The sequence below is a fragment of the Populus alba genome, chromosome 10 (genome assembly GCF_005239225.2).
Source record: "Populus alba chromosome 10, ASM523922v2, whole genome shotgun sequence".
Lineage (NCBI taxonomy): Eukaryota > Viridiplantae > Streptophyta > Magnoliopsida > Malpighiales > Salicaceae > Populus > Populus alba.
In genome coordinates, this window is record NC_133293.1 from 11,529,818 (window position 1) to 11,543,487 (window position 13,670).

At 31.1% G+C, this 13,670-nt stretch overlaps 1 protein-coding gene across 1 annotated transcript; it reads left to right on the forward strand.

The window, feature by feature from the left end:
- The first annotated feature begins 10,262 nt into the window (after positions 1–10,262).
- On the forward strand, positions 10,263–13,136 carry LOC118046505 (uncharacterized). The gene is made up of 7 exons (XM_035055437.2): positions 10,263–10,640; positions 11,113–11,845; positions 11,973–12,086; positions 12,284–12,355; positions 12,498–12,563; positions 12,820–12,862; positions 12,968–13,136. Exons 1-7 carry the CDS (start codon positions 10,342–10,344, stop codon positions 12,988–12,990), a joined length of 1,350 nt encoding a protein of 449 aa, XP_034911328.1. The 5' UTR covers positions 10,263–10,341; the 3' UTR covers positions 12,991–13,136.
- The last annotated feature ends 534 nt before the right edge of the window (positions 13,137–13,670 follow it).

Genomic DNA, 13,670 nt, shown 5'->3' on the forward strand with positions numbered 1-13,670 from the left:
ATTGTTTTTAATTCAAATACTGACTACTATATTAGTTATCATATATTCTTGTTTCTTTATCATTTAATCCCTTTTTTTTTCCACCCTTAACCACTCCATCCATTAATATCTAACTTGAATTTTATTGACCTCTAACCAGATTAACATTGTCACTTTAAGTTTTTCCATTTGCTATATTATTTGGTTGAAAACACGGTTGAAACTGTGTTTTTTAAAATTTTAAAATATTTTTTTTTAAAATAATTTTTTTATGTTTTTAAATCGTTTTGATACGCTGGTATAAAAAATATTTTTTTAAAATTATAATCACTACCACCTCTTTAACCTTTTAAGTTTTGCTTTTTATATGGGTTTTGGGATAATATTTATACTATTCTCTTGTATATTATTATAAATAAAAGTTCTTTAAATTTAAAATTTACACGTGCTCAGACTACTTTGCACTATTAATTAATTTTAATTAAAAAAAATAAAAATGATGAAATTAAATTCATGATTGTTTAATCATTAAGGTTTTAATATTATATCAATGAACCATCTTAATTTTATAGTTTAAGCTTTTAATAAGTGATGATTAAACAATCATGCATTTTAATCTTACAATGTTCATTCTAACTAGTATTAATCATATATTAAGATCTCATTTAAAAGCTTGATATTTTTTTTTTAATAATAGATTTATTTTACAAGAAAAAAGTGTTAAAATCCACAAAGACTTTAACTAGACGATCTCAATGGACTTATGTGTGATAGATAGCCCCTCAACCAAATATTGGCCAACAAGTATTATTTTATGCTTGTGAATTTACTAATTGCACGTATACACGTGAGTAAGCACTCACTGCATGAATATTATAACTCTACTACAACGATCATCAATGGAGCACGCGTTAATAAATTATCTTGCTCGAGCCTTTATCGCCTTCTTTTTTGATATATATATGTCGCATATAAAGCCTTAATATATTTTAATTTTCATAAAAGTGTAGTACCCGAGCTTGTCTCATCCAATCCAATTTCTACCAAAAAAAGTTGGCACCGCCCTGAGCAAACCTTGAGGACGTGTCCAGAAGCTCTTGCCATGGGACGTAGCTTTCTCTTTGGAAAGTGAAAGCAACGTCCAAGACAGGAACAGAACAATGGCTGGCTGTCAATTGCCAACAATATGTTTATAATGTATGCTTTTGTGGGGTTTTTATTATAATGGATTTCTTTTGGCAGCGATGTGTATATAATTCACCTAATATATGAAAAGCCTCCTTTTACACCTATATATATGTAGTTTTTCTAGTAAAGTTATTATTATTGTCTATCATAAATCTAGCAGGAAAAAAAACAAAAAAAACCTTCCCCACTAATGGCGGTGAGCTTGTACGGCTGAATGGTTTCCATGAAAAAGCTTTTTACTATTTTATTGCCTCTATCTTAAAATAATGCTAGCATTGTTATTACGTGCGTAAATTGTGAAGCGTGATCAGAACATGATCGGCATCTAGAAAACCTTATTGACCCAAGTTTTAAATTTTCACTTGGCTCGATTTTTTTACTGCCTGTGTGATTGTTTATATCTGGCTGGACCTCTCTGGAGAAAGTAAACTTAATATGCCTGCATGTTTTCCCTCAAATGCTATCCCGAAATTTTTAGATTTACCGAAAAAATTATCCTAACAAGCTCACGAACAAAAAAACTCGGTTGGAAAAACTTTTGTAATTGATTTGTAGTTTGTTAATAAATCCATTAATAATAATTTTAGTAATGAATTTATTGACAGAAAAAACATGAAAAAAAAGTATCCATTTTATTTCGTCGATATTTCTATCAATAAAGACAATATATTACAGACAGGAAAATCATATGTCATTACATAGGTTTTTTTTTGGTTCGTTGGTTTTTCTTTCGATGAATTGACATATAACCATCAAATACATCATATATTATTTCATCGGTGAGAGAATAATAATAGTTATATTTGTAGTAATTCATTTACAACTTTTTAAAAAATACCGATGAATTAAGTCCGTTGATAACCCTATCGGTAATAATTTAGAGTTTTTTAAAAATCTATTAACAAAATAGAAAATTAGTGGCCAGTAATTCTTTCATTTACAACTTTTAAAAAATACGATGAATTAAGTCCGTTGATAACCCTATCGGTAATAATTTAGAGTTTTTTTGAAAAATCTATTAACAAAAATAGAAAATTAGTGGCCAGTAATTCTTTTCTAACTCTCTGAAATATAGGGTGAAGTCCGTTGGTAACTCCGTCGGTAATAATTTCAAAATATATATTTTAAATCCATTAAACATAAATAGAAAATAATTAAAATAGATTAAATTAATATAAAGATCAAATATTTATTACAAATTTAAACATTTATATGTTAAAACAATTAATCTATAATAAAGCATCGTTGAATGAGGCGGGTCTTTACTAGAATCGCATGAAGAATAAGAGGTAGCACATGTATCATTCACCTGTGATCTCATATCTATTACCAATCAGCAGAGCTTGGCTGTCTCAATATTGAGTCGTTCATAATCAGTAACAAAATGGATCATCCGAGCTTGAACTCTCTAGCCTAAAATCACCTCAAACTCTAGAGATTGGGTGCTCGAAATTAATTGCGAGCACTTAAGAGTTAAAACACCATGGGTCATCTATAAGTTTTTGGTTATAGTGTTAGAGAGATTATTCCATCAAGTTCATTGGACGACCACCACAAAAAAATTAATAAATACATACAGAAACACCAACGAAATATATTTGTGTTGGTAAATTATAATGAATTTTACCAACAAAGTATTTCCTCACTACATCTTATACGTAGACTCGTGGCAGCTGGATAGGTTTGTCACCAACAATAAGAAGAGTTTAAGCAAGACTAGAGAGAAAAGTTGAACTTGCTATTCAAGCTAAAGTTGAGGCTCGTGTGAAAGTGAATCAAAATGTAAAGCCTTTAATTGTGTTTCCCGGTGTTAAGCGTGCTGAATTTAGCATGAATTTGTGGTGGCTAAATAGCTACTGGTCGCTGGTCGCTGGTCGCTGGTCGCAGGTCGCAGGTCGCAGCGCCAGTTGTTGGGCTGTAATAATTCACACCCGTGAAAGTGAATTCTTTAGTGGAGCAAGAAACTAACACCATCTGGTGTCAAAGATCCAGATCCCAATTTTAAACCTCTTTTACAAGTAGTAAAATATCCAAAGCCCAAGAGCCTGCGAGCGTCACCCATACGAAATTCAAGCGTTGGATGTGTCTATCGAGGAATAGAGAAGAGATGCCTGAGTTCGATATTGCCGAGCATGGTGAGATGATTTGATCACCTGAGTTTCTTGGGTGATATGACTGCATCCAAGCTGGAGGCTAGGGTTTAATATTTGACAGAGAAAGGAGAGTTTTTTTCAGTTAGAATTTTATTATTTTAAAGCAATATGGGTTTTTTAGTTATTAAATTGAATATAATAATAAATCTTTAAATAATTTGTTAATTTTTGTTAAATTTTTTATTACGTAAAGTCTTATAAATTTATAAAGTTCAAGATTTTTTTTATAATTTTTAAAACAATAAAAATAAAGTATAAAATAGAGTAAAATATAAGATGTGCAGGTAATTTTTCCTGTTGTTTACAGTCTCATTGAAAAAATTTAAATTTAAAAGCCACTTTCCCTGTTCCCAGAACATTCTCCTTTTCCTGACTCATGCGAAAATATTTTTTGATGATCATGATTATGGTTTCGTATTAGCTAATTAAATCATGGCTGAATCCAGTCGCACATCGACATTTATATTTTGCGCATGTAGCTAGTGGTAATTTCAATTTTTTTTTTAATGATAATTGATATTTAAAATGTAAAAACAAATATCAACTTTGAAACGTAAAAAAATATCTTCTTGTCTGATTTTAACTTTGAAAAGACAAGGATGCCATGTAGGGGAAAAAAAGCAACTTAATGGGTATTAATTTATTAATATATCAACTTTGAGAAGTTTTTTTTTCATCCCTTTGATTTTCTGGGTTTAAATCTTGAAATCAATAGTTAGAGAAATTATTAAATTCATTGGAACAATACGACGAATGTATCTTTAAATTAATTATCTAAAAGAACTCAATCCTGGTTAATATATAAGCTAATTTGAAGATACCTTTAATATTGAAAAAATAAGTATTGATAGCTCTAAAGACCTGCGCTGCCCTTTGTCAACATTAAAAACTTGTAAAGTCTTATTTTATTTTTTAAACACCAACTATATATTGCTTCTTTATTCCACTAGTGCTCTGTACATACATCCGAATTTGTATCATCTAAGCTGTAAAAATAAATAAATCAAATTAAACTTTTTAAGCACATCCCGAAAAGAACTTTAATTTGCATTAATTTATTAATATATCAACTTTAAGAGACTGGTTTTCTTCATTCATTCACTTAGCGTGTTTGGGAGTTTGTTAATTTGCATTAATTTATTAATATATCAACTTTAAGAGACTGGTTGACTTCATTCTTGAGAGTTTGGTAGGGTAATTATAATTATTTTTTAAAAGTATTTTTTATTAAAAAATATATTAAAATAATATTTTTTTAAAAAATTATTTTTTATTTTAACATATCAAAATGATTTAAAAACACCAAAAAATATTAATTTAGAGAAAAAAAATTAATTTTTTTTAAATATTTTTATAACGTAAAAACAAACAAAAAAATCCGATCACCAAAACTTCTATAAATTTCTATACAGGGACTTGATCTCAATCCGATTACCTTTATTGTTAAACAAAAAATTCAGTAACATCTCAAAAGACCTGACTCTGCGTTATTTGACAACATGATCAAGTGATTAATACTTTTTTTTATATTTTTTATACCCCATTACTTATGAGATTACTATTTTTAACAACCAGTCATTTTCTTGCAAAAATTGCTAATCCTACTCAGCAATTGCAACAAGAAAGCCTGGGTGGGGAAAATTAGATTATGTTTGGTACGATTTTTGAAAATTGATTCAAGTTATTTTTTAATTTTCGATTTGCAGAAAAACTATATGTGTATTTGGTTGAAAAATAACTCTTAACTTCAATAAAAATAAAAAAAATCTCGTTAAGATTTTAAATCGATCAAAAATTAAAACTTGAATAAAAAGATTTAGTTAAAATTTTAAATTAATAAAAAATTAAAATTCCTAATTTTTAACTTATGTGCTGTAATTTAAAATTATTTGAAGTCATTTTGATCAAATATATTTATAGTCTTGATTTACTTATAAAAATAATTTTTAGATTATAATTTAAAATTAGCAAATATAATTCAAAAATCATTTTAACAATGCTTAAAATAACAGATCCAAGTAGAAAGGAAGGAAGGACAGGGCGTGTGCCGTGGTTGCCTGGTTCGTGTGTCGGGCCTTGCTCGGGATGAATTTTGCGTTTTTGTTTTTATGGCGACGGTATGGTTTGAGCAGTGGTGGGTCCGTTTCGGGGGTGAGTTCGTGAGCAAACATGGCAACAGATCAGCCAAACCAAACAAATCGATTAGTTGAGTATTACTTTATTTATTTATTTTTTGTCAAAAACAATTCTAATCATTAACTTTCTAAACAGCATGATTATTATCTAATCACACAGTACCTCTTCAGGGGAAAAGTAATTAGCTAGGAAATCGATAGCACCGCCTAACCTATCGTATGGTCCTTAACTCACCATTCCATGCTAAACTCGATTAAATAAAAAAATTAGAACATCCATTTATTTCATTTTCTTAGGAATAACATTGGAAGAGTATAATTTAATTTAACCGGACAGATTTTTAAAGCAAAGCAAACTTTAGAATTGATAAATATTTACCGTTAGAAAACCAGCACGTATTGGTGTTTAATGAAGAAATGCCTACTCAAGCAGCCAATCAGCGGGAATGAAAGTGGCAAAATAATTTTAAGTATAAAAATTCGAAGTGGAGCTTGATGTAGAGTCCCACAGTCTAATAAGGATGAGTCTATTTATTTTGATGTTTAAAAATAATTTAAAAAAATATTTAAATATATTTTTAAATAAAAAATAATTTAAAAAAATAACCAATACCCACCCACCTCCACCAAGAAGACCGCGGTTCACCAAGTTATGAGCGTACGCCAAGCAAAAACAATAGTTAGCAGTAAAAGTGATTAGATTTAATTAATAAGAGGCCACGGACGTTTAACTGCTTTATGGATGGCTGTTTTGCGAGCATTTTCAATATGTGGCCATGCCGCGTTGCCCTGTCACGTATAATCACTTGGCTTGCCTACCACTTGCAATTGATGATTGCAACTTGTGCCTACTTGCCATCCAGGGAGAAAAAAAAGAAGAAGTCATTGCCACACAAATTATCAGGCAATGATTTTCAGGGTGTTTTAAAGTCAAATTTTTTTTAAAAAAAGAAAAAAGGATAACACAACAAAAACATACAAAGGAAAATATATTTTTTTTTTAAAAAAAAAAATAAATTTAAAAAACACGGTCTTTCAGTTGAATGGAAATAGCGGCAACACAATTCCAAGTACTGGGGTAAGAAATCCTCTTAAAAAGTACCCGGTCATGTTTTTGCAAAGTAAGAATTCCAACAGATAAAGTCAAACTTTATTCATTGATAAAATAAAATAAAATAAAAAGGTAACGAATTGCGTAGCCAACCTCATAATTCATTAAAATTAGAAAGCATAAATCAAAAGTTATCTTGCATCAGATTTTTTGTTTATCAATATAGAAAGATATTTGGTGTTCAAAACCAGACAAATCCAAAAGTTTTTTTAAAACCAATAAAGCAATGAAATTCAAGATCTCAGATGAAAATCACTCTTGTACTTTCCTACATTTTCTTACTAACCAAACAGAAATCGAAATCCTTGACAAAGAAAAAAAAGCAAAATAAGAGTTATAATAAATCAATCAGTGGATGGAAACAAAAAGACCTGTCTAATTATAAAGAGAAGGGGGGAGAGGGAGGGAGGGTTTGCAGGTATATATTTTGGGTTTTCAAGTATTCTGACTGATTTTAATTTTTTGAATTGGGTTTTCAAATCTAATTAAGAGCTAGAGAGAGAAATCAAAATTGAAGAGAAAAAATATAATATGTCATTTGTTGGTGTTTGTGATATATCACATAGAAGGGTATTTAAGTATTTTTATCTAACTAGTTTATATATAGATACAGAATAATTAAATTATACAATAAGGATATGAAATTGGTGCAAGGTTGGGAAAATTTTAACTAGTCACAAAAATGAAGAAATTTAAAAACATTACTATACATATACAGAATAATTAAATTTAAGATAAAGATATCGAAAACGACCATTGGCGGTGCAAAACAACGTATTTTTGCTATAATATATATATATATATATATATATATATATATATATATATATATATGTCAAAAACGATATTACTTTTTTTAATAAGAATTCTAGAAATGGGTGGGATAATTCATTTTGAACAATGACCATTCGTGACATAAAACGATTCATTTTGGGAAAATAAATTCTCCATGATTATTATTATTATTATTTTTAAAAAAAACATCATTTCCGTGGTTATCGTTCTTTTCCTTTCCTTTTTTTAATTTTGTTTTGGCGCCGTGTACGTGGCCTAGGTTGCTAGGCTCAAGTGCTTCGGCCTGCACACACATGCACTGTTTGCTCTGTTATTTTCTTAATCTTTTAAATTAATTTTTAATCAAATTTCAACCGTATGAGTTTTGAAATAAATTAACAAAGTTTTTTAATAACATAAAATCATTTTACTTGTTATATTTTTGTTTTTATTTACTTTTTCTTCATACAAAATCATATTTTACTTATAAAAAAATAATTACCTTATGGTAGATTTGTGATAAAAAATAAACATATGGCATTAACTAAATATGAAAATGTATAGAAATAATTTTAATAATTTATATTTATAAAAGTGTTTGTACATATATAAAAAAAGAATATGCATCATTCATCATTTTATTTTTATTTATTTTTATTTTTAAAAAAGTGAAAATTTTATAAATAAAAAATATGAAAAATAAAAAAAATATGCATTTTTTTTTTTTTAACTAACACCCGTATAGAAATCTAGCGAGATGGTTCTATAACTTTGGTGGCAAATCAAGTGAATTTCATTCAAGGAACAAGATAGCGAATAACATGGTTCTAGAACTTTGTCAGTTGAATAAGAAGATTTAGCCAAGATGTACACGACAACTAGATCATGAGAAGTTTTTTTTTTTAGCTCAACTGTTTAATTGATTGTTTTTTTTTTTATATACCTTAACTGTCAGGTTTTAAATTTTTTTCTTTAAAAATTACTAGTTCGAGTTTTATAAATTTTAATATTATTGAAGATTTATATGATTATTAATTTCAGAATTCATAAAATTAGTCGATGTATACACAAATTGATTCAGATATTCTCATTTTTTTTTGTGAGATAAATTATGTACAAGATAACATTATATTATAAGAGATAACTGAAATGAAAACAAAGTGAAGGTAAAATACATAAAGGGGAAATGATTTGAGTTGGCAATAACTAAATATATAATGTCATTATTGTTTTTATTAATCCCTCGAATTCTTTTTTTTTTTTTTTATCACACTCCTAATGAGATTGATCTAGAATTAATTTTTTTTATTGATTTATATGTGCTGTTTTCAAAATAAATTCCAAATAATATTTCATAAAATTATTTTAGTTAGAATTTTTTATTTTTTATTATTTAGATTGTTTTGATATATTAATATTAAAAATAAATTTAAAAAATAAAAAAAATATTATTTTAATATATTTTTAAACAAAAAATATTTTTAAAACAAACCTTACCCTACTTAAAAACAACCCCATTAATTTCTTTGATGGATTTCCATATTAGCTTTCTTTTAGTGAATAGACAAGTCAGAATGTGTAGACTCAATTTAGCTCAACCATGATTAAAAACGTAAAAGGGACAAAAGGAGTTAAGATTACAAATGGAGACGTGCACGCACATGCACGTGCAAAGCACACGGAAATACAGAAAAAAAATACTTGCTCGGGAGAACATCTCCATTCCCGTGTTTGATGTGGAGTCTGCTGTGTAAAAGTAAAACAGGAAAATGGCTTTGAATAAGGGCGCAGAAGGACAAAGGTGAAATCCTTTCTAGTTAGTGCTTTGCGCATTCGCCCTACCATCGATCCGGTCTGCAGCAACAACTATAATTGAAATGCAATTGTTTCTATTTTTATGGTATGGCTGCAGGGCGACTGATCTGAAATGCCAGATAGCTAGCCCTGTTGCTGTATATCCCTAGACAAAGCCGGATTTTTCCTAATTGTATCTTCTCCATGTATAGTACTAATGTATCAAGCAACTGGCTATGATCAGGTGTCGAAGATGTTATTAAGGTGCAGATTAACAACTCCCGACCGCCATTATCAAAGGAGCTGTAGATCAGTCATATGTATCATGAATCACAGAACCTGAAATGTTTAAAGCTTGCACAGAGACCGAGTACGTAATTAAAGGTTATCAATAACTATAATTCATATATAATTGCATGCGTCTTGAAGGGGGGAGAACGAGAGGGAAAAAAGAAAGAACAAGACGAAATATACCATGAAGAAAAATGGTTGACATATATATATATATATATATATATATATATATATATAAAGAAATCACAGTACTGGTACGTAGGAAAGGATTTCATTTTTTGTGGTTCGGGTTTTTAATGCAGGCTTTAGCGTATTGTTTTCACTACTAAATCCAGGTTCAAGCTAAGTTTTCCTTCCTTTCATCCGTTCATTGTGGGATACGTGGCCATTTCTCTCTCTCTAACTATAGAACACCAACCCATTATCAAGATGGAATCATTATTGGGGAAATTTATTTATGGAGATCAATTGGTATTTCCCTTGTATAATTTTTTGAAAGAAAAGCATATTGCAGTACCTCCTTTTTCTTACGAACCAGTAGCTAGTGCCGTGCACCTTATCCATACGAAAATTGGTTAAATCTCACGCGAGGAGAGAGAGAGAGAGAGAGAGAGAGAGAGAGTACTGTCCAATAAAACAACAAAGACTAAACCAAACTTGTCCATCAACCGTACATTAGCAACCTTGAGCCAAACTCTTCATGGCCCAGCCCTCAATATAATAATTGCCCACAAACATAGTGGGAGAAACTGGGGTTGCATATTTTAAAGTCTCCTCTATAATTGATGTATAACCAATAAATCGTACGTCACCACCAATGGAAATTAATGTGATTTCTCTTCCTTAAATTCACACCTCCAACAACAGCAGGAAAAAAAAATAGAGGGCTATATTTTCTCTCTTAGAGATTAATATGGCTCAAGAATGCACCGAGAGCTCTGTGGCAATCTCTCCCTCTATCCCACTAAACTGGTGGGATCTTCACCATGCAAATTCACTCTCTTCGTTGACTAATACCAGCCCATGGCACCAGTCAAACCCCAGTTCTAACTCCTCTTGCGAAGAGGATCTTTCCATGTCTACATCCTTTACTAATGCTTCTAATCACTCTGGACTAACCGTCGAGTCCGCTCGCCAACTCGTCGAGCCCGCTTCGTCAACCGAATTGATGGGCGAGCATGCTTATAGCCAACTCTGGAGCCATATTCTACTGTAAGTTAATTTCATAGCTCCAAAAATAAAATATATACTACACCCACACGTTTCCTGGACGAATAGACACACAGTATCATTTGCAATCTTGATTTATATTTCGTGCTCGAAATATATTTGAATAAGATGAGCGGAGAGAAGAATCTTTTAGCAAAAGAAATGGGAGAAACTAGTGCTATATATATTAATGGATATACGAGTGGGTGTACTAAAGAGAGAGAGCTAGGTTCGTAGTGAAATTAAGCTCTATTTATATATATATTTTTTCAAGTTTCTTTTTTTTTTTGCGTGTTTGATCATTTGATGTTTTTGAAATAACAACTAAACTTCATATTACAAGAATTTCCATCCGACATCATCCTTATATATGTTTCATTTCTTTTTTTTCAAAAAGAAAGGTAAAGTTTATCTGCATGCTTTCCTTGTGGAATACCTTAATTTTAATGCTTTGATTTGTTTTAAACCCTAATAGAGGAATTGGGAGCAATGAAGAGTTGGACAACAGTCAAGATGTTGGAGAAAACTTACTCGACGCTTTTTCATCCAAGACTTCTAGTACTATGTCATCTGGAATATTTGGACCATCTTGTGATTACTTCAAGAGAATGGACAACAATTGGGAATTCACGAACCCAACATCCTTTAACAACTTTGATAAGCATTTAAACGGTTTCAGTGAGAGCTTGATTGGAGGTGGAAGGTTCAACAAGTTGGTCAGCCCTTTGTCTATTGCCCCGCCAAACCCGGAAGTAAGACGCCAGCTATTCGATCCACTGACATGCAACATATCGTTGAGCCCTTCTGTAAATCATGATTACTCCGGCCAGCATCAGAGTACTTACAGCAATTCCACGACATGTTTGATGGGAGAAAGCAGAAATTCAGATCTTCAGTCATGCTATGGCCATGATCTAAAAGTAGAGAATGAGCATCGTGAAAGACCTACGGCTCCTTTTAGACGGCCATTTAATAGCAATGGTGTTGGATACCACATTGGCCTTAACAGCTCCGTGGTAGGAGATAACAGCAAATACTACCATGGCATGCCTGATGCTACAAACAGAAGTGCAAGAAATTTTGCAGATGCTTTAACGTTTAGTAATCGATTAAGGAAGCCACTGATTGATATTCAAGTGCCTAAGCCTTGCTTTAAATCGATCAATTTATCTGATAGTAGAAACCAAGGACTCCAAACTTCTTCTCCGGTGAGGAATTATCATTAACTCTTATATATTGCAAGTGCTGTTTCTCTATTCCTCATGGTCATGGTAAATTTTTCTTTGCCAGAAAATATTCAACTAATAATTATCTGGGTATGTACGCTTCATGCAGACAGGGAAAGGACATGGAACAACAAATGAAAGGAAGAGGAGAAGATCTGAAGAAACTTCAGAGACGGCTGCGAAGAAAGCTAAGCATGAGAGCTCTACAGTTTCATCCGTAAAGGTACATGTATAGGACAGACGATGAGAAGGGCACTCCGTTTCTCTCTCTATTTCTTTCCACGTCTCTTTTTAAAGATGGAATGCTATAAAGAGATGGAATGCTAAAACTATCCAATTAAAAGAGTACTCTGCACGCACCGAAAGCCAATAACGATAATGGATATATAGTGAGAAACTTTTTTATTTTTTATTTTGTAGATTCAAGCACCAAAAGTGAAGCTTTCGGAAAGAGTCACGGCCCTTCAACAAATTGTTTCGCCGTTTGGGAGGGTAATTAAGCACGATGAGCATCACGAATAACTTAATTATTTTCAACAAAACGAGCAATATTTTTCTTTATATATCTCTCGCGTTAACTATGCTACCTACTTTTTATAATTATATATATTTTTTCTTTTTTGTTAAATTTCAGACTGATACAGCCTCGGTGCTATATGAAGCAATTCAATACATTAAATTCTTGCAAGAGCAAGTGCAGGTGATATATTAAATCAACTTGATATACGTACCCATCGTCTAATCAATATTGGGATGTAAATATATATGGTGTACGTACAAGGTTAACAATAGATATAAAGGGAAATATTAATTAATGACGATTTTTTACTTTAAGAATTATGAGATCCATCATGTTTCACGAGAAACTAATGGAAGAAAAGGAAGTGCTAGTGGTAGTTGTAAAAGGAGTAAGAAACATCATTTCCTGATAGCTAGCTCTTTGCCTTGTGTTGCAGCTATTCAGCAGTCCTTGCATGAAGACTACGAAACTCACACAAGGTAAGCAAGTAATTAATTAGGTCATGCGCACTATATATATATATATATATATATATATATATATAGCACTTTCGAGCTAAAACGGATTCTCGGCTTTTATTTCAGGATCCTTGGGGAGGCTTGGATAGAAAAGACAAGGGAGATGCAAGAATTGATCTCAGAAGCAGAGGTCTTTGTTTAGTTCCTATTTCATGTACCCCTCAAATTTATCACGAGAACGCAGGATCAGATTACTGGACACCAACTTATAGAGAGTGTCTATATAGGTGAAATATATAAGCTGACGCTGCTCTGTTTCGTGTATCTCTATGAAATAAATTCTAGCATGTATGTTAGAAGATACCAAAAAGATGTTCCACTGATCAAGAAAAAGGGCATAAATATGGCTTCGGATGCCATGACTTCCCCAGCAATATGTGGCAAATGCGCTATTTAGGTTTAATTTCATTTTCTCCCTTGAAAGTTCATACGGTCTGTTAATTTCTTTGACTACCCCCGACGTTTTGTATCTTAACAGTTAACTAGGCCCTTCCGTTTGTCTATGTTAGCAAAAGAATGGAATATATATATAGCGTAAACTTTAACTTTTTTCTTCAAGATATAAATGGTTTATCCATTAACGTTTTTTTAAAAAAAATCACACTATTCATTTTAAATAAATTAATTTGAAAGCAAGTGAAAAAAAAATGATCTAGAAAAGACTTTATCGACTAGTGGTGGAGGCGGTATACTAGCAGGCCCTGTAAAAATATTTATTTCTTGAAATAAACAACGTAGAGTGAATTAATTCATTTTATACAAACATGGC

Coding starts and splice junctions, on each gene's coding strand:
- LOC118046505 (XM_035055437.2), top strand. CDS start 10,342: ATGGCTCAAGAATGCACCGAGAGCTCTGTGGCAATCTCTCCCTCTATC. Junction 10,641..11,112: donor CTCTGGAGCCATATTCTACT/GTAAGTTAATTT, acceptor AAACCCTAATAG/AGGAATTGGGAGCAATGAAG. Junction 11,846..11,972: donor GACTCCAAACTTCTTCTCCG/GTGAGGAATTAT, acceptor CGCTTCATGCAG/ACAGGGAAAGGACATGGAAC.